The sequence below is a fragment of the Mobula hypostoma genome, chromosome 23, assembly GCF_963921235.1.
Source record: "Mobula hypostoma chromosome 23, sMobHyp1.1, whole genome shotgun sequence".
NCBI lineage: Eukaryota > Metazoa > Chordata > Chondrichthyes > Myliobatiformes > Myliobatidae > Mobula > Mobula hypostoma.
The window spans coordinates 6,977,330-7,001,887 of record NC_086119.1 but is presented as its reverse complement, the minus strand read 5'-3'; the positions used below and the strand labels follow the sequence as shown (position 1 = coordinate 7,001,887).

Below are 24,558 nucleotides of genomic sequence, written 5' to 3'. Positions count from 1 at the left end.
GTTTCTGTCTGTAGGGGACCTATATTTGTCTTTACCAGTCTTTTCCTTTTTACATATCTATAAAAGCTTTTACAGTCAGTTTTTATGTTCCCTGCCAGTTTTCTCTCAATCTTTTTTCCCCTTCCTAATTAAGCCCTTTGTCCTCCTCTGCTGAACTCTGAATTTCTCCCAGTCCTCAGGTGAGCCACTTTTTCTGGCTAATTTGTATGCTTCTTCTTTGGAATTGATACCATCCCTAATTTCTCTTGTCAGCCACGGGTGCACTACCTTCCTTGATTTATTCTTTTGCCAAACTGGGATGAACAATTGTTGTAGTTCATCCATGCAATCTTTAAATGCTTGCCATTGCATATCCACCGTCAATCCTTTAAGTGTCATTTGCCAGTCTATCTTAGCTAATTCACGTCTCATACCTTCAAAGTTACCCCTCTTTAAGTTCAGAACCTTTGTTTCTGAATTAACTATGTCACTCTCCATCTTAATGAAGAATTCCACCATATTATGGTCACTCTTACCCAAGGGGCCTCTCACGACAAGATTGCTAATTAACCCTTCCTCATTGCTCAAAACCCAGTCTAGAATAGCCTGCTCTCTAGTTGGTTCCTCGACATGTTGGTTCAAAAAACCATCCCGCATACATTCCAAGAAATCCTCTTCCTCAGCACCTTTACCAATTTGGTTCACCCAATCTACATGTAGATTGAAGTCACCCATTATAACTGCTGTTCCTTTATTGCACACATTTCTAATCTCCTGTTTAATACCATCTCCGACCTCACTACTACTGTTAGGTGGCCTGTACACAACTCCCTGTACACAATGTATGGGGTGTTAGCTTTCATAAATCGAGGGATAGACTTTAAGAGTCGCGATGTAATGATGCAGCTCTATAAAACTCTGGTTAGGCCACACTTGGAGTACTGTGTCCAGTTCTGGTCACCTCACTATAGGAAGGATGTGGAAGCATTGGAAAGTGTACAGAGGAGGTTTACCAGGATGCTGCCTGGTTTAGAAAGTATGCATTATGATCAGAGATTAAGGGAGCTAGGGCTTTACTCTTTGGAGAGAAGGAGGATGACAGGAGACATGATAGAGGTGTACAAGATAATAAGAGGAATAGATAGAGTGGATAGCCAGCGCCTCTTCCCCAGGGCACCACTGCTCAATACAAGAGGACATGGCTTTAAGGTAAGGGGTGGGAAGTTCAAGGGGGATATTAGAGGAAGGTTTTTTACTCAGAGAGTGGTTGGTGTGTGGAATGCACTGCCTGAGTCAGTGGTGGAGGCAGATACACTAGTGAAGGTTAAGAGACTACTAGACAGGTATATGGAGGAATTTAAGGTGGGGGCTTATATGGGAGGCAGGGTTTGAGGGTCGGCCCAACATTGTGGGCTGAAGGCCCTGTACTGTGCTGTACTATTCTATGTAATATCTCAGCCAAGTGGACAGTAAACTTCATTTCAGCTGACCATAAAATCCATGGAGACATAACTTGGACTATTTTTAAACATATAGAGAATAGAAAACCTAGGGACACATTAACCATGCGGGTATGTTAAATTTCAGTGAGATAGAGGCGACAATTAAAATTGATTGATAAAAATGTGAAGGATATTGGGAAGGAATGCAGGGTAATAAGGAAGGAAGATGAGAGGAGGCAAAACAAATTGGAGGGGATAATTCTAAAAGGGATAATTGAATAGATAGATTTGTGGGTATCTTTATATAGTTTGTTGAAGGAGGTAGGGAAAGCTATGAAAATGGTTAAAATGCATTTAATATTCTGGACCACAAATGAGACAATACACTGGAAGTCATAATGAATCCTCAATATGCAAGTTCAGCTACAAATTGAGGACAATATACATTGTGTATAGTTCATCAGGAAAGGTGCAAAGAATTCTGACAGGGTGTAGAAAGTTTACTAAAACAAAGGACTAGTTATGATCGCAAACACGAGGAATTCTGCAGATGCTGGAAATTCAAGCAACACACATCAAAGTTGCTGGTTCACCAGCAACTTTGATACGTGACTAGTTATGATGATAGACTTAAGAAATTGGAGTTTTTTTTATATAGAACATATCAAAAGTTAACAAAATTATGAAAGGTAAAGAAAGTTATAGCAAAATTACTGTCACTAGCAGGTCAGAAGCTTGGACATGGAGTGAAAGTAACTGGTACAAGTATTGAAAGTGACAGTGAATGTTTAGGGTGTTGTCAGGGTAATAGTGAAGACAGCTTCAACTGTCACATTCAGAAAGGAAATGCATAAATGTTGGGAAGGGAAGAGCCTATCAGACTGGGGGTGGGAGACGGTGGGGGAATTAGTCTTGGATTGTTCGTCCATGTCAGACCTAATTCAATATATGATTCCAGCAAAAGGGTTGGTTGCTCCATCACCACCAGGAGTGGAAACACTAACTTTTCCTCTAATTCTGCACCAACTAAATTCAGTGCAGACTGGAACCGAAGAACTGAATTTCCTGTGTTTGCTGCAGTCTACCCTGTGACAGTACACAAAACAATCAGTGGTGGAAACTCAGTGTTGCACAATTTCCTTTCTTCAATTTACCATTGCTAGTGAGAAGGCTGATTCACGTACAAGTTGAATCTGTGGATGCATACAGGTTCAAGGAAAAATAGCAGCCCAGTGATACTACTGTGACAAAGGGGGAATATTACAGCAGGTGATCAATTTTTAAAAGCAACACACAAAATGCTGGAGGAACTCAGGCAACATCTACGGAAGGGAATAAACAGTTGATGTTGCAGGTGAAGACCCTTCATCTTGGCCCAGAACATCAACTGTTATCCCTCTCTAAAGTTGCTACCCAAACTGCTGAATCCCTCAAGCATTTTATGTGTGCTGCTCTAGGTTTTCAGCATCTGCAGAATCTCGTGTTTATGATTTACTTCTAAGAACAATTGATATCACATCAGTGTATTCTATCAACAAGAACCATCAACTTGTAATACTTCAGTACAAATCTTCTGCCTTTACAGTTTCAGATCTTACCCAGGTAAGGCCATTGAATACATTCAGGACCTCCTGTTCTGTAATTGGTTGATTTGTGGCTTCTGGATTACCCTTGGATGCTGGCGTTAGGATGGAATTGATGTATACATCAATCAGAGGAATCAGCTGAGGGTGCAGGGGTGTTGTAGTCTCACACATCTGTCTATAAATCCAATCCTAAATGTATGAACAATAAATAATATTGAAAATTGTAGCATTCAGACATCTTGTAATTGATGTTGGCCCTCTGGGTGCGAGATATGAAACAGCAAGCAAGGGTGGAGTTCCGCTTGGGCCACTGAGTTACCATAAAAGGGGATGATGCAGTTCCCAAAACATACTTTCATCTAAAAGTCAAACTGTGCACAATCACCTGTCTTAAGAACATTACAGTGGAAGCATCATAGGATCTGCATGTTAACCGATTAAAATTGATTACAGTATTTCACATCCACAAATAAAGATATTGTCATTACTAGTAAGAGGAAAAACATCCCGAAAGGGAAGACACACTTTAGGTAGCAACACCACAGCAGGAACTCAAGCCATCCATTCTGCTCCACAAAAAAAAGTCACATTTTTTCTACATTCTTACTATGGGACTTCATGTGTGTGGGGGTGGGAGAAGGAGAGGGGGGAGAAGTAGTTGGTTGATGTCATGGATTAAACAGGTTTGAGACTATCAGTCATCTCCTGACCCAATGGAACCAACAAGTTGAAAGACTGTTTGCAGCCTTTGATCTAAGCATGAATGTCAGATCGTATCTGTGCCTTTACTCAGACTGTCCACCACCAAGGACCTTCAGTATACCCTCCTTCCATTACTATTATCAGGGAGGGCACACACTCAATGATTCTGGAACAGCTTCTTCCCAACAGCAGATTGCTGAATGGTTCAGAAATGCTACCTCATTATTCCTTTTCTGTTAATTTATAGATTGTTATGTCTGTGCTGTACTGCTGCCGGAAGATATCAAATTTCATGTCATCTGTCAGTGATAATAAATCCAATTCTGAGACTAACCATCTCCACTTGCATAATGTCTGGTTTTGTTTTTGTTGGTGGAACTCTCATTCATGCTTTTGTTACTTCAATTTTTTTTTCCCCAATCACATACTTGGCAAGTCTGAGGTCACTATAAATCCGTGACCTCTCCCAACTTGCACTAACTGCTACCAACTCATCACTTCTCAATGCTTCCACACACACCTGCTTCTAAAATCAGAACCAGAATCAGGCTTATTACCACTGATATGTTGTGAAATTTGTTGCTTTGTAACTGCAGTGCAAGACATAAATATCATTATAAATCACAAAAATAAATAAATAGTGCAAAAAAAAGGAATAGTGAAATAGTGTTAGTGAGCCATTAAGAAATTTGTTGGCAGAGGGAAAGACTCCCGAACCATCTCCTTGATGCTAGTAATGAGATGAAAGCATGTCCTGATGGTGAGGGTCCTCAGTGACAGATGCTGATGATGCCCTCGATGGCGGGAAGGTTGTTCCCAAGATGGTCTGGCTGAATCTACAACCCTCTGCAGCCTCTTGTGATTCTGTGCATTGCAGCCTCCATACCAGGCAGTGATACAACCAGTTAGAATGCTCTCCACCGGTATGTCTGCTGACATACCCAGTATCCTCAAGCTCTTAATGAAGTAGAAATTCTGTTTTAAAATTCTTTTTCCAAATCTCTTCAATCCTTTCTGGTCTTTAACTTTCAGAAGCATCTGGCATCTTGACAATCCACAAATTTTATCAATAAATCATTAGCAATAATGCTTTCAGATGCTAAGACTATATAATCCATCATCTGGGTTAGCACAATGGTGTAGTAGTTAGTGTTGCACTGCACAGCTCCAGAGACCTGATTTGATTCTGACCTTGGCATGGAGTCTGCATGCACATCTTGTGACTGTGTTTCCCCCCAGGTGCGACTGTTTCCTCCAATATGCTAAAGATATGCTGGTTGACAGTTTAGTTGGCTAAATGCCCCAATATAAGAGGATGGTAGGAGCAGGGTGGGGAGTTGATAAGAGATGCAAAAGGAAAGACTGGATTAGCGTAGATGGGCGCCAGATTGACAGTGTAGACCTGGTGTGCCAAAGGACTTGCTTCCGTGTTGTATGGTTCTATGACTCAAAGCTTAGTCAAACCAAATCTTCCCTAATATTTCTATTGGGAAGAAAGAAACTGAAGGGTTAGGACTGCCTGGACTGTTCCTAAACATAGCCATCATAGAACTGAAGGTGTAATTATTCTATGATATAATGATTCTATGAAGGATGATATGTCTGTGTGCACCTGGGGATATTTTCATTTATTAAAGGTGTTATATGAATGCAAGCTGCTGTTGACATCAACCATGGGCAAAGTACGACCTTACTGTCTAAAAGAAATTGTATTTTTAAATATAAGAAAAAGTCAGTACCTTGATGGAAACCTTATGCTTAGTGAAAGCACGACTTCTTAACAGCTGGTAAATACAGTGTATAGGTAGGAACCCTGTGATGATGGCACTCAGGTTACTGGTAACAGGTACTCGCACAGCGTGGGCAGTCACCACCTAAAATTAGAAGTTAAAAAAACATGTTGCAACTAACACATCACTAAGTTTAATATTCACAATTCGAGCTTACTTGATCAAGATCTAACCCACCCACTGCTTTGCACAGTAGTACAAAAGTGATGTACATTTGTCATCCTTTCTATTAACCAATTCCTGATTTAAAAACAGGAAAGTTTGGAAACATCCACGTCAGGCAGCTGTTAAAATTTTAGTTTAATTACACAGACCCACAGAGCACCACAGCACAGAAACTGGCTCTTTGGTCCATCCAGTCCATGCCAAGCTATTATTACCCACCATCAAAACTTGGAAAAGTTAACAATGAAACTTGTTTAAACTCAACGTTCAAAGTAAATTTTATCAAAGCAGATATATGTCACCAAATACTACCCTGAGATGCATTTTTTGCAGGCTTTCATTGTAGAACAAAGTAGTACAAAGAATCAATGAAAAATTAAATACAAAGACTGATAGATTGTGCAAAAACAAAAGAAACAAGAACTACTACTACTAATAAAAATGATAAAAAACTGAGAACTTGAGTTGCAGAGTCTTTGAAAGTGAGTCCAAAGGTTGTGCTTAATAATCAGTTCAGTGTTGTGTTGAGTGAAAATTCCACACTGGTTGAGGAGCCTGATGGTTGAAGAATTTGCAGACATCTGCATGCGTATGCACTCTGCCTTTCAGAGTGGCAGTGAGGGTGAGAGACAGAGTGCAGAGACAGAAGATCTGTGATACGTTCAAGACCAAGAGAAACGAAAAGGCACAAGTGATGATGCTGCCACTGGCAAGGGGGCAGTAAAAATATTTCTGGAGAGGTACAATCAGAAGACAATTGGAATCTGAAACATCAGAAGGTTAAATTCTAGAAATGTGAGAAAAATGATTGGCTGCTTAAAAGCAATGAATTCAATCCAAAAGCAAAGTACTGCAGATGTTCAAAATCTGAAATAAAAGCAGAAAATACTGGAAAAAGTCAGTTTTGAAGTTTATTGCAACTAAAAAACAAACTATTTCCACACCACAAATGCTGCCTGACCAGCTGAGTGTTTCGTAGACAATAGGTGCAGGAGTAGGCCATTCGACCCTTTGAACCTGCACCGCCATTCAGTATGATCATGGCTGATCATCCAACTCAGAACCCTGTACCAGCCTTCCCCCCATACCCCCTGATCCCTTTAGCCACAAGGGCCATATCTAACTCCTTCTTAAATATAGCCAATGAACTGGCCTTAACTGTTTCCTGTGGCAGAGAATTCCACAGATTCACCACTCTGTGTGAAGAAGTTTTTCCTAATCTCGGTCCTAAAAGGCTTCCCCTTTATCCTCAAACTGTTTCCAACACTTTGTTTTATTGCTACTGGATTCAATGTTTATAAAGCGCTACTCCTGAAACTTGTTATCATTAGCAAGAACAAAAAGTGATTACAAAATCCATGTTTGATTTCCACAAATTAGAGGAAACCACTCTGTTCTGGACTGTTCAGGAATCTGACAGTGGAAGGGAAGAACTGTTCCTTTCAGGCACCTCCTTCCCTTATGGTAGTGATGAGAAGATATATCCTGGATGGTGACATCAAGATAAATGCCGCAGTCACTAAAAAGGAGCAAAAATCTTGCTGGCCAGTTTTCTCACGCATTGTACTGCCAACCTAGACACTGCTTTGCTGCATCCACACATTCTGTAGCAAAAAATAAAAGTTGAGAAGGGGCAAAAATAATAAAAACCAGTTTGATAAAGGGGGAATGGTTCCTCATTCAGGTTCCACAGACCTTGCCTGTAAGCAGTAGTTTACCTCCCGCACACAAGCAAACAGAATGCCAGATACACCCACATAAACTGTTCCATGACTAATCAATTAGTTTCTTCTGTTTAATTAGCAACTGTGAATATTTCTTCCCATTTTACATCACCTCCTGTTTCACAGAGTACATCTCGACAGCAGCTGGCTGTATAACACTTTATTCAAATGATTGTCCTGTATATGATGAACAGTAATAGATACCACCTTCAGCTTATTCCTGGTCATTTCATCTGATAGCAACAGTAGCTTCATTTAGGTATGATGAATGATGTGTGATGAAGTATATAAATGAAACTTGTCATCAATCTTGAGTCATAAAATGAAGGTTTCAAGATTAGTAATTTGAAATGCAAGATTTAAATTGGACATGAACTGCTTAATTAGCAATTCTTTATACAAAGCACACACAGTATTCCCTTGTATACAAATGCTAAGGTAAAGGCTTTTACAAGCTGTGAACTCACCTGCTCTGTGAATATCTCTTGTGTGAAAATGGTTTTCATTCTGTTCAGTGAGCTTGGCTTAATTGCAATCTATGAAAGGAAATGTAAGAATGTAAAATCAAGGTCTTCTAACAATAAATAACAGGTTGGTGCTCTGTGGTCTGAAACTAGTCTTAATGCAAAGCTTATCTCAGAGTAACACGGATTTACAAAGTTAAGTTTTTAGGGGCATATTTTGGATTCATGTGCTGGGATTTCTAACGTGCACAACTGGTGAGAACAATAGGTTAGGATGTCAGCCGACTTCACTCCTTCCATAGTGCATCATACAAAGACATTTTTACAAGGCTGCCACTGACAGACTAACTTGCTTCAAATGAAATAGAAAAAATAAATCAGGAAATTGCAAATGCCAGAAATCTGAAGTAAATTAGAAAATGCTAGAAACATACACTACGTCAGGAAGCATCTGTTAAAAGTGAAACTGAGTTAATGTTTCAGGTCAAAGACTCCATCAGAATGGAAGGTGAGAAAACAAGCAAATTTTAGACTGCAGAGAAGATGGGGCGAAGGGTTGGAAATATCTGTTAGATCGAAGCTAGAATCACACAAGTGATCCTGATGTTTATGAAACCATCTGGTTAATAAATGGAGATGATAAACAAAACGGCATGATGAAATACCATTCTGAACTGCTGCCGGAACTGTAAACCTCAAGAGAATGCTGAAATGCTCAGGTGGAGAGTTAATGTTATAATGCTATCCTTGCTAGTCTCCCATCTTTTAACATTTGTAAACTTGAGCTCATGTAAATTCTTATGATCGGTCTGGTATTACACAACACTTTAATAACTACTCATTGGCATTATCTTCACTGACACTCTTATGCTGGCTCTTAATTCACCAAGAAACTACTGTTCAAAATTTCAATCCTGTTTAATTTGTTTTATGGTGTCTGCTCAAAGTTTTGACATCTACAACTCGGTGTCGATTTTTCCAGTGCATTCTTTTTCCTTTTGTTATGCTGTTGACAGCCACCATCTCCACTCATTAAGGTCCTGCAGTAGAATTTCTTCCCTAAAGCTCTCCAGTTTTGAAACCTCACCTTTTGTGCACACCTTCTCCTGAGCTAATAGCTTTATCTTTGTTCTCATTGTGTTTCTGCAAAGTATTTTTGGGATGTTTTAGTTGAAGGTGCAAGCTGACACGGGTTAAACACGAAATTCCTCCATCAAAAATGCTGTTGTTCATTTCTATAATTGCCTCCTCTCACATTGAGCTTTAAGCCTCGGTTCAGTGGGTGCATCATCACATCTGAGTAATTCATGTCATGTCCTGAAGGGCTGGGAAGGGGGTTCAGACGAGTGTACCCATTTTCCAGAGTTTTCCCTCTGGAGAAGACAAAAGCCACTGCACGCTGTAGAGGGTGGTACGGTAGTGTAGCTGTCAGCATAACACTATTACAATGCCAGCAGTCACTGATTGCGGTTCAATTACTGCCACTAGCTACAAGTTTATACATTCTCCCCATGACCATGGGGGTTTCCTCTCACATTCCAAAGACGTATGGTTAGGGATAGTGTGTGGGCATGTTAATTTGGCACCAGAAACACTTGCTGGCTGCCCTCAGGACATCCTCATTGACTTGATGCAAATGACACATTTCACTATGTTTTGATGTACATGTGACAAATAAAGCTAATCTTTAATTTTAAATCTGTTGTTCTATTCCATTCCCAAAGGGAAAGGAAGGTCAGAAAGAAACTTCTAAGCAAACTCGTTTTACCATGAGGGCAGTGCCACTACACTGTCAGAATAATTTTGTTTCCAGCCTGAAATTCTATTCAGATTTTGCATAGAAAGATTTACAACTTTTTTGTATTTTACTGAAAATGTTTTAGGTCTTTAACATTAGTCATTAATAGCTCGAGATTATCGGAGTTCAAAACCACAACAGCACCAACTTGTAGCATCTGCTTCAATGCTGTAGCAGATGATTAATTCCCCTAGAGGGAGGAATCATTGGCCTGCAACTCTTGTTTACGCTCTGGTGACTATGACTATTATTAGTTGCAGTGGGGATCTGATGAACACCCTGAGGAAATAGAATGAAATAAGGTGCTTATGTACATGCAGTGAATATTTTTAAATACAGTGGATTCCAGTTAATTGGGGCAGCTACTTACTTGAGACAAATCTTAAAGAACAAAACCAAATCTGGAAATTAGCCAGGATTCCTTTCATCTATTTGGGACGCTATGCTGCTTAATTGGGACAGGAGACTGTTGTCGAGCAGTTTCTAGCTAGTGTGAGTCACATGCACTCGTAAATGGCCATTAGACAACACACTGTGCTTAGAACTAACAGTTTTTAAAATCACGCTAGTTGGGTATTTTCATGTTTAAAAAGCAGTGATTTTTGTCACTGATAATTGGTGAAAAATAAGCAGTAACACAATTCTGAACTGCTTTGCTCAATGCAATTTCAATCATTTAGACAGAGTTGTCAGAAAAGTCTGGGAGTGAAAGTGAAATGATTTCACTACTTCAAGTTAGGAATTACAAAGAATTTGAACGCATCGACAATCATCTTGAATGTTACAATGATGCAATTGTCAAAAAGCTTTTTATGAAGGCAGTCCACTATCTGCCCTAGGTGTCTGTGCTGATTTTGTTCATTTACGGTCAATCAAAAGAACATGGGAGCATATACTGGGTTAATTCCTCGGCTGTAATTATTAGGAACTAAAACAGTTTTATAGTACTGTAGTAGTATTCAGTGTTCCAAATTGTCCCGTATTTCATTTAAGTACATAATTTGTTATTTAATTAAATGGTAGTTTGTCTTTTTTTAAAAATACCTTTTTCCATGTAACTTCAGTAATGGGGCAGCTGCTTAAATGGGCCAAAATGTACTAATCCCGATGTGTCCCAATTAACCGGAATCCACTGTATTTGTTCTGAAAGAGAAACCTTTAGTTAAGAAGTAAATGCATTCAACTTGTTGACCTACACACATGCCAGAAGCAAATTTACCTTCATACCCAGAGTGGAACACACCAAATCGATGATGGCATTAAGTTGGTTGCTATGGAAATACATAGCAACCAACAGCAGCATCTCACCAAATGAAGCAGAGACTCCTGTAGTACTGGAACGTAAACAAGAAAACAGCGCAAGTCATTATTCCTTCATTGTGGAAGTGGAGGTCTAATGAACAATATAGAGATTAAAGATTCAAGTGTAATGCCCTGGTTAAATTTTTTTTACTCCTAATGCTGGAGGGCATTTCATTTAGTAGTTTTCTGTAGAAAGATTGTGTCCTGCTGATAGTGTTTGTGTTTCAGTTAGAGATAAGGGTCTGTGACATTCAGCTTAGGAATGCTGTGTCAGCTAATCAGGATGGTGGAATTGGGAGAAGGTTTGAGAGAAAGCTGGGCAGAGAGAAATTTGTGACAGACACTGGTGGGGTTCATGGTCTTTTTGGCAGGCGATGGAGAGGAGATGATCAGGAGGGAGGTCCGTTGGATGTTTATAATGGGTCCTTTAATGTTCTTTTTCTTTTTCTCTTAATAACTGGTTGATTAAGCTGAAATTAGTAAATACACTTTCTTTATAATAGTATGCGGTGTGCCATCTGTTATTTCTTGCCAATGGATAATTGCATATGGGCAGTATTTACACAGCATTTGCTCAGATCAGGGTTCCCTTAATTGAAACATCTCAACTTTTCTGATTTGGTGGGACCCAAATCATACCCACCCTAGACATACATTGCTTGAGAAAGTTGGCTTTCTCACCACTGAGACCAGTGGCTGTTAGCAGAGCCAGCTGACTAGCCAAGTTTCTATACAAGCCCGGTGAGGGGGGGTTTCATTGTGAGGACTCATCCAGGATTCATTTGCTGAATGCTGTGCAATTGATCTAAGAACTGATTAAGTGGTTTGTGGTGTTTATGCCTGCGTTTAAACTAGTGTCGGGACAAGTGATTAGGTGACTTGATTATGGATGCTGCAGGGATTCAGCTTTGGTGTGATTCAAAGTGACTACCCACAACTAATGCTTGTGTTCTGAGCCGCGTGGATATCTGCAGCCCAGACAAATTTCTGATCAGAGTGCCAAGTTCAGTTAAAGTATTAGGGAAAGTTACACTCGTTAAATGGTGGTTTGATCAATCGACGGGCGAAGATGTCTTGTTAGTCCAGATTAGCAGTGACATGAATAAAATTGCGCTGTCCGGTACGATCGGAGCACCTGGAGAGGTGGAGTCATGAGCCGTCCATACTCTTAGAGAAAAGGGTGAAGAATTTAAAGACAAGTTTCTTGTAGCTGAAGGAAAAGACTTTAAAAGACAAGTTGTTCTCATTTCTGTGAAGTGAGGGAAAGGAGTTATCTCATGTGAAAGGTCCAATGGGTCCCTCAGCTGGTGGTGAAAATTCTGATTTGTTTTCGGCAATTATACCCCAGTAGATAAATGTCAAAGTGTACTGGTGGAAAGTCAAAGTTATTGCAAGCTGAGAATGTTTTCAGGAGTCAAGCCCACCCCTGATGGGGAGGAGAAATAGGAGACTTGGGTAGAGCAGACATCTCAGTTACTGGATGAATGGCAGTGCTCAGATAAAATGAAAAAATAACAACTGGTAGAGTCTAAAAGGTCTGGCTGCTGAGGTGGTGAGGTCCTTAATGCAGAGAACATGTTGGTCATGTCAGTGGGCTATAAGCGAGCATAAGAAAGCAGTTTTGGCGTGAGACAGCCCAGTGGAGCTTATGATAAGGTTCAGGCACACATTCCAGGAGAAAGGGAAGAAACTTTCTGCCTACATTTTCAGGCTAGAGAGAGACAGCTGCATTGCTTGTGTTGCAAAAGGGCCGATCAATTGGGTGAGATAAATCAATTAAGGATGGAGCAAGTGGTGAAGGGCGTGCTGTCACATGACATGATTGCTTTAAGCATCCAAATGTCTCATAAGACCCTTCTCCTCCCTTGTTTGTTGAGCTGATCAGAGAAGTAAGAGGGGGAAAACATGACAGAGGAGTGGAAGGCCTCTATCAGCAGGGCAAAGTCCTCAGTAGTAGCCTCTGTTGCTGAAACAACCCCTGTTGCCATACGAGCTGTAGTTTTGCAGAATGTAGTGAAAAAGCTGCAAGCCAATGTACCTCAGTTGACGTTGGCTAGTGCTGCCACCAAGCATAACAAGGACGATAGGAAGCCGAATCCATCAGTGGGACGTACCAAGCAGAGGGCTGTTATTGGCTGGGGTCTCCTGACAAGGGCAATGACCAATATTTTCTGTTACAACTGTGGCAAGGATGGACTTTTCAAATGGGAGTGTGAAGGACAGGAAAGCCTACGGAAAGTGACCTAACAGTTACTTAAACAGAAGAGGAAGTCTGTAACTTTGGAGCGACCCAGTAAGGGAATTGCCTTGCATCTCGGCGGGTGGGGGGGGGGGGGGAAAGAGACATGTTCCAATCAATGTATCGAGGAATATACTAAAGCGCAAATCTCATTTCCTGAAGGTTTTGTAGGGTCAAGCTCCAGTGTATCCATACAGATTGTGGGTATTTATGCTAAAACCATACTTGACAGAGGTTAACATGAGGAATTCTGCAGATGCTGGAAATTCAAGCAACACACAAAGTTGCTGGTGAACGCAGCAGGCCAGGCAGCATCTGTAGGAAGAGGTACAGTCGACGTTTCGGGCCGAGACCCTTCATCAGGACTAACTGAAGGAAGAGCTAGTAAGAGATTTGAAAGTTGGAGGGGGAGATCCAAAATGATAGGAGAAGACAGGAGGGGGAGGGATGGAGCCAAGAGCTGGACAGGTGATTGGCAAAAGGGGAAATGAGAGGATCATGGGACAGGAGGTCTAGGGAGAAGGAAAAGGGGGAGGGGGGGGAAAACCCCAGAGGATGGGCAAGGGGTATAGTGAGAGGGACAGAGGGAGGTTCTCAGGTTATTCTACTGTACAGATCCTTCTACAACTGGTATTTGACACATTTACCATGGACAATACTCAGTGCCCTAGGAATATGGGGCCTCAGTACTGATAAGTGTCCATATGATGGTTACTTGTCATTGAAGCTGGAGTTTTCGGAAGAAGATGTTGGAGTAGCCAAGGCCCTTGATACAGTATCTATCTGGACCTGGTTGAGAAGGGTGAAGCTTCCATTATTGTGGGAACAAATACTCCCATTGTGAGAAGGCTCGTGGGAGTCTACAAGGAGAGAAATGGAGAGAAGTTTTTGAAAGCTTTCTCCATTCACCCAGTGTTCAGAGCTGTTTTTGAAAAGGTGCAAGTTCCTCCTAAGCAGAATGATGAGCATAAACAGGGAACTGTATGGTACAACCAGCCCAAACCCATTGTGTTACATCCTGGGGAAGTAGCTAGAGTAATGGGAAACCCTAAATTCCCCAGAATGCTTGATGCCGAGGCCCCCGATGGATGCTCCCGATGATCACAGAGAGTCATGCTTAGCTGCTAGGGTGCTGGTGAGCCCAGAACTGCAGAAACCTTCACTGTACACATAAGCAGGATGACAGTAATTGTCAGGAACCTTGGAGAGAGAGGTCACTCCCAGAGGTGGGATGACAATGGCACATCTTTTTCTGGTGACAGTAATGTCTAGTTTTCTGGTGAGAAAACCAGGAGAGACCATCTCCTGTATCAGGAAAGTTAACAGCAAAGACATTCAACTTTGGTGACTCCCTGGTACCCAAGAGATGGAAAAGGAGACTGACAGAAGATGTTAAAGTTCGAAGATGTCTTTTCTACTATTGAGTTTGATGTGGGTTGCCCCTAGAGTACTTACCACACCATCTGAGTAATAGAGGATACCCCTTAAAGAGAAGGGTCTCGATGATTAGCACCAGTGGAGGTAGAAGATGTTTGGCAGCATTTGATGAAACTGAAGGAAGCTCCAATTATCAATGAGTCAAGAGTCCCTATGCATCCCCATAGTGGTGGCTAGGAAGCAGGAGGTGTGAATGGGTGCTGACTAGTTGACATTGAACCGACGCACAGTCCCTGACCAATATACTGTTCCACAGGTAGAGGATGCTCTGGCCTGCCTGAGTGGAGCAAAATGATTCAGTATGCTGGACCTAAGGAATAGGTATTATCAAATACTCATGAGTGAAGCTGACAGAAAGACAGCATTCATATATCCACTTGGATTCCTTCAAGAGCACCAGCTACTTTTTAACGTGTCATGGAGAAGACTGCTGGGGACATGAAATTGCTTGAGGTACTGGTGTACTTGGATAATCCCAGTGTTCAGGTCCACCCTGGAAGAGCATGAGACGATGCTACTGGTGGTAACAGTTCGCCTGAAAGGTGAAGGATTAAAATTGTCACTGGACAAGTGCCAGTTCTATAAGATGCCTGTCCACTATGTCAGGCACATAGTCTCACAGATGGAGTAGCTACGGATCCATCCAAGAAAGAGGTGGTGACCACATGGCCAAGGCCCAAGAATGTGAGTGCTCTGCACTTATCCCTTGGATTCTGTGGGTACTACCAGATATTCAAGAAGGATTACTCCAAAGAAAGCCACCCTCTGAATCAGCTTCTGTGTGGTTACTCTCCCTTGGGAAAGAAAGGGAGGAAAATGAAAGGAGAATAAGATAACATTTATCTTAGCCATTTGGAGCCTTTTGGAGAAAGATGGGATGCAAAATGTGAACAGGCCATTCAGCTGTTGACTAAAGCACCTTTGCAAACCCCAGCTGCCGCATGTACTGCAAACTGAAGCCAGCTGTGAGGGTTTGGGGGTGTGCTGTTTCAGGAATAGGGCAAAGGGTTGAGACCTGTTGCTTTTGTCAGCTGGAGTCTGTCACCCTCCAAATAAAACTACCTTACGCACAAATTAAGAGTTTCTGGCATTGATATGGGCTGCAGTGGATAAGTTAGTAACCATCTATATGGTGCCAAATTCAGGTGAGGACAATTTGTATCCTGACCTTTGTGAAGTTGGATGCCATAAGTTGTTGTTGGTTGGCGGCATTGTCTGCTTATGATTTCAGCCTGAAATATTGGCCGGGGACCTGGAACATTGATGTAGATGCGTTGTCCTCATGTTCACATGAGGTGCTAGAAGTGGACAGAGAGTGGCAGAGCCTTCCTGCCTCTGGAGTTAAAGCAACGTGCCAGCTTTCTGCCACAGGGAAATCAGAAGCAAGACTATGACAGGAAAACAGAGCCAACATTCAGTCTTACCTTTCAAAATATGCTTCCTCTCTGATCATCCAGCTTAACCACATCACAGTCATTTGCTCCTGCTCAGGTGTGCTAGAAACATTAAAATATGAGTCTAAATACCAGGATCAACTTTGTATGATTTTTTTATTCTGTGTATAATGAATATTCTGCCTGCAAATGCACAGTGAACATCCCAGGGAACAACCATGCAAGACTGGTGTTAAATTACTCATGAAGACGACCTTTTTCTGGATGCTTTCCTTACAGTATTATTCAGAAAATGCACTTTAACAATACAAGGTTTTCCTTAATAGAATTATTCCTACCTACAACCACAGCCACCTAGTACACAAGGGGAACACTGTACAAATCCAAGACTTCCACTGAACAGATTAGTATATGCCCAACTTCACTTGCCAAAATCTTTTAACCCCTTATCTAAACAGCATGGAAGAACCTTTACCACATGGACTATAATGGTTTATAAAGGTAGTTCACCATCTCTGCCTTCTCAACAGATGGCTAATCAACACTGACCTACCAAAGTATACCTAAATCTCACAACTGAATGCATAAAAACGTGTTTTTTTTTTTTGGTTTGTTTATTTATATAAATGGAATTATGAGATAGGTTAAACATCCTGCATGGAGGCAAACATTGCTGTCCAATCAGGGTAAATGATAACAGAAGTGCTCTTAGGCTCACTTTCAAAATCTCTACCATTATACTGCTCAGAGCAAATTGTACCCATTCCCTCCTTTGGGATTACACTTTTCAACTGCATTACTCCTCCGTCAACAAGTGTGGGGGGCTTAGAAAACAAGCCTGTTAACCAACATCCAGATACGAACAGACTAAATCTAAGTATTGACTAGATATTTGACTACGTAGCCTAATCTTGTACTCCTGCACACTTGGATCACATTTGTTGTGCTAATTTTCTTGATAACCTAGATGTACGTTAGGGCCCTGTCTTTACATGTCAATTTCACTGTGGGGAAAGGATAGTTCTGATACAATATAGATCTTAGTCCCTCGTAACACCATACAACTGTGCTTAACTTTCCCTTAAAACTGGGCATCCCTGCACCAAAACAAGCAACCTGCTTTTCAGTCATTTGTTATTGAACTAGGTGGGACTACAATTAGAGGTCATGGGATAACGGTGAAAGGTGAAAAGAGCTGCCAGCACAAGTGGTGCACGTGAGCTTGATTTCAACATTTAAGAGAGGTTTGGACGGGTACATGAATGGTAGGGGCATGAAGGGCTATGGTACCAGTGCAGGTTGATGGGTGTAGGCAGTTTAAATGGTTTTAGCATGGACTAAATAGGCTGTAGGGCCTGCTTCTATGCTATATTCTTCTCTAAAGATGCAGAAATTATCTCACGCACATACAGTGCAAGTTAAGGCTGGCAAGAGTAAATACATCAAACACCACTTAACGGTATCCTACTTCTCTGATCCTAAGTTGAACTTTTCTTGCATCTTCAATAGAAACAAAACAAATTATGAAGATGTAATACCTATAAATCATTACAGGAAAGTTGAGAGGTTCTGATAACTATAAAAGTAAGTGATGTGGGTCATCCTTAAAGCAACCATTAGATTATAGCTCCATATTTGTCTGTTTAAACCATTTCCAATTATTCAGGACTGACAATAGCTGTCAAGTGTGGCTGTTGACACACAGCAAGCATCAAGACAGACATTAGTAATTAATTACTGACAATTTATGCTCAGCATATAGTTATAATCAAATTTCAAAACCCAATGTTCTTCATTTATATATAGTGTTATGTACTATTTTTCTTAATTTCCTTTTCTCATGTAAAAGTAAAAAGTAAATTTATTATTAAAGTACATACATGTCACCATATACTATCCTAAGATTCGCTTCTTTGTGGCCATAGTCAGTATATCCACGAATCATAATTGAATCAATGAAAGACCAATTCACCAATACCTGTACAAAGTGACTATTCTTCATTTGCAATTGACAGCCAAGTCTGATCTCTGCTCTAACCAGATTTATTTTTCCATCTTAGGAGTCACTAAGTAATGAATATCCAGGCTAACTTTAACCATCCTAGCACTGCAATACTGGCTCAACTGCAGACTTCCAACTTACCTGACTAAGCTGGGAAATGCTAGCAGCATGCAGAATGAAAGGGACACAAAGCGAACGCCAGCTGGAGTTGCTGGTGGACGGCTGGTCATCAGCTGTAAGAGTTGTTCAGCTTCCTCATCAGTAGGCCTAGATGACAAGATTATATGCAATAATGCAACACGCTGTGTAAAATGAAGCTATAGCTAACTACGCACAAAACAGGAAATCTGTGGCATATTGCAAAAGACTAAAATGGTGCACCAATAACAAATAAAAATGTGCACCATTATTAGGTAGCAGCTGGAAGGGTTGCTTCAGTGATGCACTGCATGACACAGCATAGAATGGCAACATTCAGAGGGTGTCAGAACCCAAGGTTGCGGTATGGAAGCATATGTAATAACATGCCATGGAATACCAGATAAATATAATGATAGTGGAATGTTAGGTCAGAAAGTTCATTATTATTATTACTGTAAGCAACAATCCTTTCAGTTGGTACTTACTGTAATAATGGTGCACACTCATTTTTTAACATTACAATGCTACTGATACCAGGATGAAAAAGCATACTCATTTGTTATCTTTGTTATCTTTGTTAAAATGAAATACCCCAGTTCAAATTCGGTATCTAGAGTGTAGCAATGGAAAGTGACCAGTCTCTTTGAAATATATCCGGCTATTATGAAGGGTTGGACAGAAAGCAACGTCAGTAGTTCACAATTCAATGTATGAAACCCCAGAGAAATGGAAGGATTGCAGTGTGGAATGAAATATACTACAGCACAAAAGTTTGGCTACAGGTTGATAACTGTGTGAAGTTGTGGTGGTGTGTGGGGCAGGTACATCTTCTGCATTGGTGGGAGATGGGAAGGGTTTGTCTTGCTGTTGTGTCTGTCATGTACGTTGGCTGCATGTTATTCTGTTGACTATCGTGTGCATGCTTGTTGGTGCCGGGAGTGTAGCGACACTTGTGGGCTGCTCCTAGCACATCTCAGACTGTGTTGATTGTGAACGCAAACACACTTCACTGTATTTTTCAATGTACAACCTTAATGACTATCCTTCTGCATCCTTCCTCAGCAATATTTTTTTTCAATTTTTTCCTACTCATTGTATTTCCATGCTATTTGCCACTTTGCATTCAAGTTAGTGATTCCCAAAAGATTTTCTCATCCTAACAAAGGCCATTATTTGGTCTAACATTCTTACACACAACAGCCACGTCTGTGAAAATCAAACAGTAGTAATAAGCAAATTTCTCTCCAAACTACAAGTTTGAAAGGCTTAAGATTAAAGCCTCCACCATCTTATCAGTTAATGCAGGTGGATGAGGAAGCAAAGCTATAACTTTGATAATCAGTTGGACTCTTTCCTTGCACACGTCTGCATGGAGATGTAATACTAGGCTAATTCTTATACTCTGAAACTATGATGCTCTTTTAATGCCAACAGACAAGATTAAGGTACCAAAAAAAATGGGATAAGCATCTGGGTACACAATGTTTCTTAATACTAAGCAGTTTAATTTACCATTTTGATTACTGACTCATCAACAGCCAAGATTGCTATATTTTTCCACCAATTCTGCTCCCTTTCTCTAATAATTCAGTAGTTTATGCCACACATCCTTTGTGAAATATCCACTGAACAACAATCCCCACACGGAAATCCATATATCATCTCAGTCCATACTTGAGGCCAGCAATTCCCATCAGTGCACAGTACAGACGTAGCATTGCGCTCGCCTTCACCACGTTTTCTTCCTTCAGTGCAGAGTATACTGATATGTTGGGCTCCATGTCCGTGTCTGCGGTGTCTTCACCAATGCGGCTACTGCTGACTGTCGGGAGGATTGCCATTAGCTCCAGTAACAGCTGTCGTCTCATCTGCCACAGTACCGAACTGCTGCGCTCCCGCTTCCGCTGAACAACAAAAAATTTGGAGTTACACTTTGCATTTTAATTACTCTTACTGCCAAAGGGGAAATGTAGCAGAGTATTAACTAATCATACTATACTGCTTCTACCACATAGAAGACAATAAAGCCTAGAAAAAATACATAATACAGCAAAATCTTCCTCCTTACAAGTTTCTATCCAAAAATGTCCAAATCAAAAGGCAGAAAAATTCTCAGTTTCAAAGTCACCTTCTCTACCCTTTAAGGAAGCACTCCACTCTTTGGCAAAATTATTCCCCTCAAATACTGTAACAGTGTTATTTTACATAACACTGACATACTTCCTTAGTCTCAGGACAACCATCACCAACCACTTGCATCCATACACAGCAGCACAGTGGTTAGCTATTGTTTACAGCACCAGCTGTAAGATTGGGTTCTGATTCCCACCTGTCTGTAATGAGTTTGTACATTCTCCCTGTCACTGCATAGGTTTTCTCCAGGTACTCTGGTTTCCTCCCGCATTCCAAGACACTGGTTAGGGTTATTGAGTTGTGGGCTTGCCATGATGGCAATGGAAGCGCGACAACACTTAGCCCAAGCACAATTGTTTCTGATTTGATTTTATGCAAACAACACATTTCACTGTATTTTTCGATATACGTGACAAATAAAGCTAATCTCTTCAATAATGTTAGACATCACAAGGCAGGAGCATGGTCAAGAAACAAGTGATACAAGTGATACCTAGGCAGAGATGCCTTAAAAGAGCAAAGGATTTAACAAGAGCAGCAATAATAGATCTGGAGAGACATGGCACCATGAGGAATGCTGACAACTCAGAGGATTGTAGAACTGGAGGAACCTACAGAGACAGGTGACACCAATCATACTGCTAAAGAATACAAAGATTAAACTTTAAGGTAGGCACATTCAAGTGCTTTATCGTTTGAAAGAGTAACTGGAAACCAAAAAATGTTGGTGGGCTGTAAGCTATTATTTGGCCAATTGGAACAGAGTTCACAAATAATTGAAATGGCATTGTTAATGGTTGACATGACATGAAAAGAAAAACATGGAGAGGTTGGAGAGGATATTCCAGATCCTAAGGAGCTGAAGAGTAGAGTATTGATAATTGGATAACTGCACACAAGGACAACATATCATTTTGTAAAACTGCACTATGGCAATAGACCATGTTGTGCTGACACAGTCATTATTCATTAGTTATCCTTGATGTTGTAGGGTCCTGAAAATTAAAAACAAAATTAGTCATGAGGAACGTCATCAACATTCAACAGGAAGACTTCAATTTTTAGCAGATCTTTTGAATATTGTGTCCAATTAGTTTCAAATTAACTTTCAAAACCAGGTGAAGTCACAGCCAACATTGTTTGTTTCTCACCTGCTGCCCATTGCGGATGAACATCCCAAACCAGGTTCTCACTTTAGCATTAGTTCCCAATAACAGGCCACTAACAAATGACACTAAGTCAGTCACGGTATCGTCAGAGCCATCATTCTTGCACTGGTCTAGGGTCAGAGCTATTCCAAGGCCAGGGAGGTGGCATTCCTCCACCTGTAACGAAAACAAGGCAGCAAAAGCACAAGGAAGCCCAAGAACACCATTTAGTACATGTATTCATAAACTGTGTATATGTATTCTAATATGGGCTGTCCACTACTCCGTTATTCTGTACTTTAGCGTGTACTAAGTTCTCCTCCTTACCTCAAATTATTAAATTTGACTAGATTTAATTAAATTGATAAGCGGCAAAGAGTTTGTGTTGTGATCCAAAAGCAAACTCGACTAGAAATTGATAACAAGATCATAATATATAGGAGCAGAATTAGGCCATTTGTCCCATCGATTCTGCTCTGCCATTCGATAATGGCTGATCCTTTTTTCCCCTTCCTCAGCCCTACTCCCTGGACTTCTCTCCCTAACCTTTGATGCCGTGGCCAATCAAGAACCTAATCAATCTGTTTTAAATACACCCAATGACCTGGCCTCCACACCTGCCTGTGGTAACAAATTCCACAAATTTACCACCCTCTGGCTGAAGAAGTTTCTCCCCATCTCTGTTTTAAATGAACTCCCCTCTATCCTGGACTCCCCCACCATGGGAAACATCTTTTCCAGATCTACTCTGTCTAGGCCTTTCAACATCTGAAAGGTTTCAATGCGATCCCCTCCTCATCCTTCTAAATTTCAGCGAGTACAGGCCCACAGCCATCAAGCATTCCTTATATGATAACCCTTTCATTCCTAGAATCACCTTTGAGAACCTCCTCTGAACCCTCTCCAACGCCAGCACATCTTTTCTTAGATGAGGAACTCAAACTGTTCACAATACTCAAGGTGAGGCCTCCCCACTGCCTTATAAAGCCTCAGCATCACATTCCTGCCCTTATATTCTCGACCACTTGAAATGAATGCTAACATTGCATTTGCCTTCCTCACCACTGATTCAATCTGCAAGTTAGCCTTTAGGGTTTTCTGTACAAGTACTCCCAATTCCCTTTGCATCTCAGATTTTTGGATTTTCTCCCCATTTAGAAAATAGTCTGCACATTTATTTCTTCTACAAAGTGCATGACCATGCATTTTCCAACATTGTATTTAATTTGCCACTTCCTTACCCATTCTCTTAATCTGTTCAAGTCCTTCTGCAGCCTTCCTGTTTCCTCAACACTACTGCCCCTCCACTAATCTTTGTATCATCTGCAAACTTGGCAACAAAGCCATCTATTTCATCATTAATATACAGCATAAAAAGAAGTGGTCCCAACACCGGCACCAGCAGAACACCTAGTCACTGGCAGCCAAGCAGAAAAGGATCCTTTTATTCCCACTTGCTGCCTACCAATCAGCCAATGCTCTAACCATCTTATTAACTTTCCTCTAATAAAATAGGTTCTTAATTTGGTAAGCAGCCTCATGAGTGGCACTTTGTCAAAGACTTTCAGAAAATCCAAATATATAACATCCATTGCATCCCTTTTATCTATTTTATTTATAACCTCCTCAAAGAATTCCAATAGGTTCAACAGGCACGATTTTCCCTTAAGGAAACTGTGCTGACTTTGTCCCATCTTGTCCTGTGTCACCACGTACTCCATAGCCTCATCTTTAGCAATTGACTCCAACATCTTCCCAACCACTGAGGTCAGGCTAAGCGGTCTATAATTTCCTTTCCGCTGCCTCCCTCCTTTCGTAAAGAGAGAAGTGACATTGGCAATATTCCAGCCCTCTGGAACCATGCCAGAGTCCAATGATTCTTGAAAGGTCATTATGAATGCCTCCACAATCTCCGCTGCTACCCCTTTCAGAGCCTAGGGTGCAGTTCATCTGGTCAGGGTATATTATGCACCTTTAGGTCTCAGTTTTTTTTTTTTGAGCACCTTCTCCCTTGTAATAGTAACTGCATTTACTTCTCTTCCCTCACACCCTTCACCACATGGCACACTGCTAGTCTCTTCCACTGTGAGGACTGAAGAAAAAAATTTATTTAGTTTATCTGCCATCTCCTTGTCCTGTTATTATTTCTCTAGCCTCATTTCTAGTGGTCCTATATCCACTCTCATCTCTCCATTTTTGTTTTGCATACTTGAAGCTTTTTCTATCCACCTTGATATCGTTTGCTAGCTTGCTTTCATATTTCATCTTTTCCCTCCTAATGATTCTTTTAGTTGCTTTCTGTAGGTTTTTAAAAGCTTGCCAATCCTCTATTATCCAGCTAATTTTTGCTTTGTTGTATACTCCCTCTTTTGCTTCTACATTAGTTTCAACTTCCCTTGTCAACCATGGCTGTACTATTTTGCCATTTAAATAATTCTTTGTTTTGGGAATACATCTATCCTTAACCCTCATTTTTCCCAGAAATTCAAGCCATTTCTGTTCAGCTGTCATCCCTGCCAGCATCTCCTTCCAATCTACTTTGGCCAGCTCCTCTCTCATACCACTGTAATTTCCTTTACTCCACTGAAATACTGCCATATCAGATTTTACTTTTTCACGATCATATTGTGATCACTGCCTCCCAAAGGTTCCTTTACCTTAAGCTCCCTACTCACCTCCAGTTCATTACATAACACCCAATCCAGTATAGCTGATTCCCTATTAGGCTCAACAAGTTGTTCTAAAAAGCCATCTTGTAGGCATTCAACAAATTCAGTCTCTTGAGATCCCTTAACAACCTGATTTTCCCAAAATACCTGCATGTTAAAATCTCCCATGACTATTATAACATTGCCCTTTTGACATGCCTTTTCTATTTCCTGTTGTATTCTGTAGTCCACATCCCAGCTGTTTAGAGGCCTATTTATAATTGCCATCAGGGTCCTTTTACTCTTGCAGTTTCTTAACTCAGCCCACAAGAACTCAGCATCTTCTGATCCTATGTAACATCTTCCAACCCTAAGTCACATCTTTCTCATGATTTGACGCCATTCTTTACCAGCAGAACCAAGCCACCCCCTCTGACTACCTTCCTATCCCTCCAATACAATGT

At 40.8% G+C, this 24,558-nt stretch overlaps 1 protein-coding gene across 1 annotated transcript in view; it reads right to left on the bottom strand.

The window, feature by feature from the left end:
• ints2 (integrator complex subunit 2) overlaps nucleotides 1–24,558 on the bottom strand; it is a 68,939-nt gene that overhangs the window by 29,753 nt on the left and 14,628 nt on the right. Inside the window, exons 7-14 of the mRNA XM_063031091.1 lie at nucleotides 21,450–21,623; nucleotides 19,840–20,069; nucleotides 18,166–18,291; nucleotides 16,053–16,124; nucleotides 10,870–10,984; nucleotides 7,856–7,924; nucleotides 5,449–5,583; nucleotides 3,020–3,196 (exon numbers count right to left, since the gene is read on the bottom strand). Coding sequence (XP_062887161.1) covers nucleotides 3,020–3,196; nucleotides 5,449–5,583; nucleotides 7,856–7,924; nucleotides 10,870–10,984; nucleotides 16,053–16,124; nucleotides 18,166–18,291; nucleotides 19,840–20,069; nucleotides 21,450–21,623 — 1,098 coding nt within the window. The remainder of the gene's footprint in view (nucleotides 1–3,019; nucleotides 3,197–5,448; nucleotides 5,584–7,855; nucleotides 7,925–10,869; nucleotides 10,985–16,052; nucleotides 16,125–18,165; nucleotides 18,292–19,839; nucleotides 20,070–21,449; nucleotides 21,624–24,558) is intronic.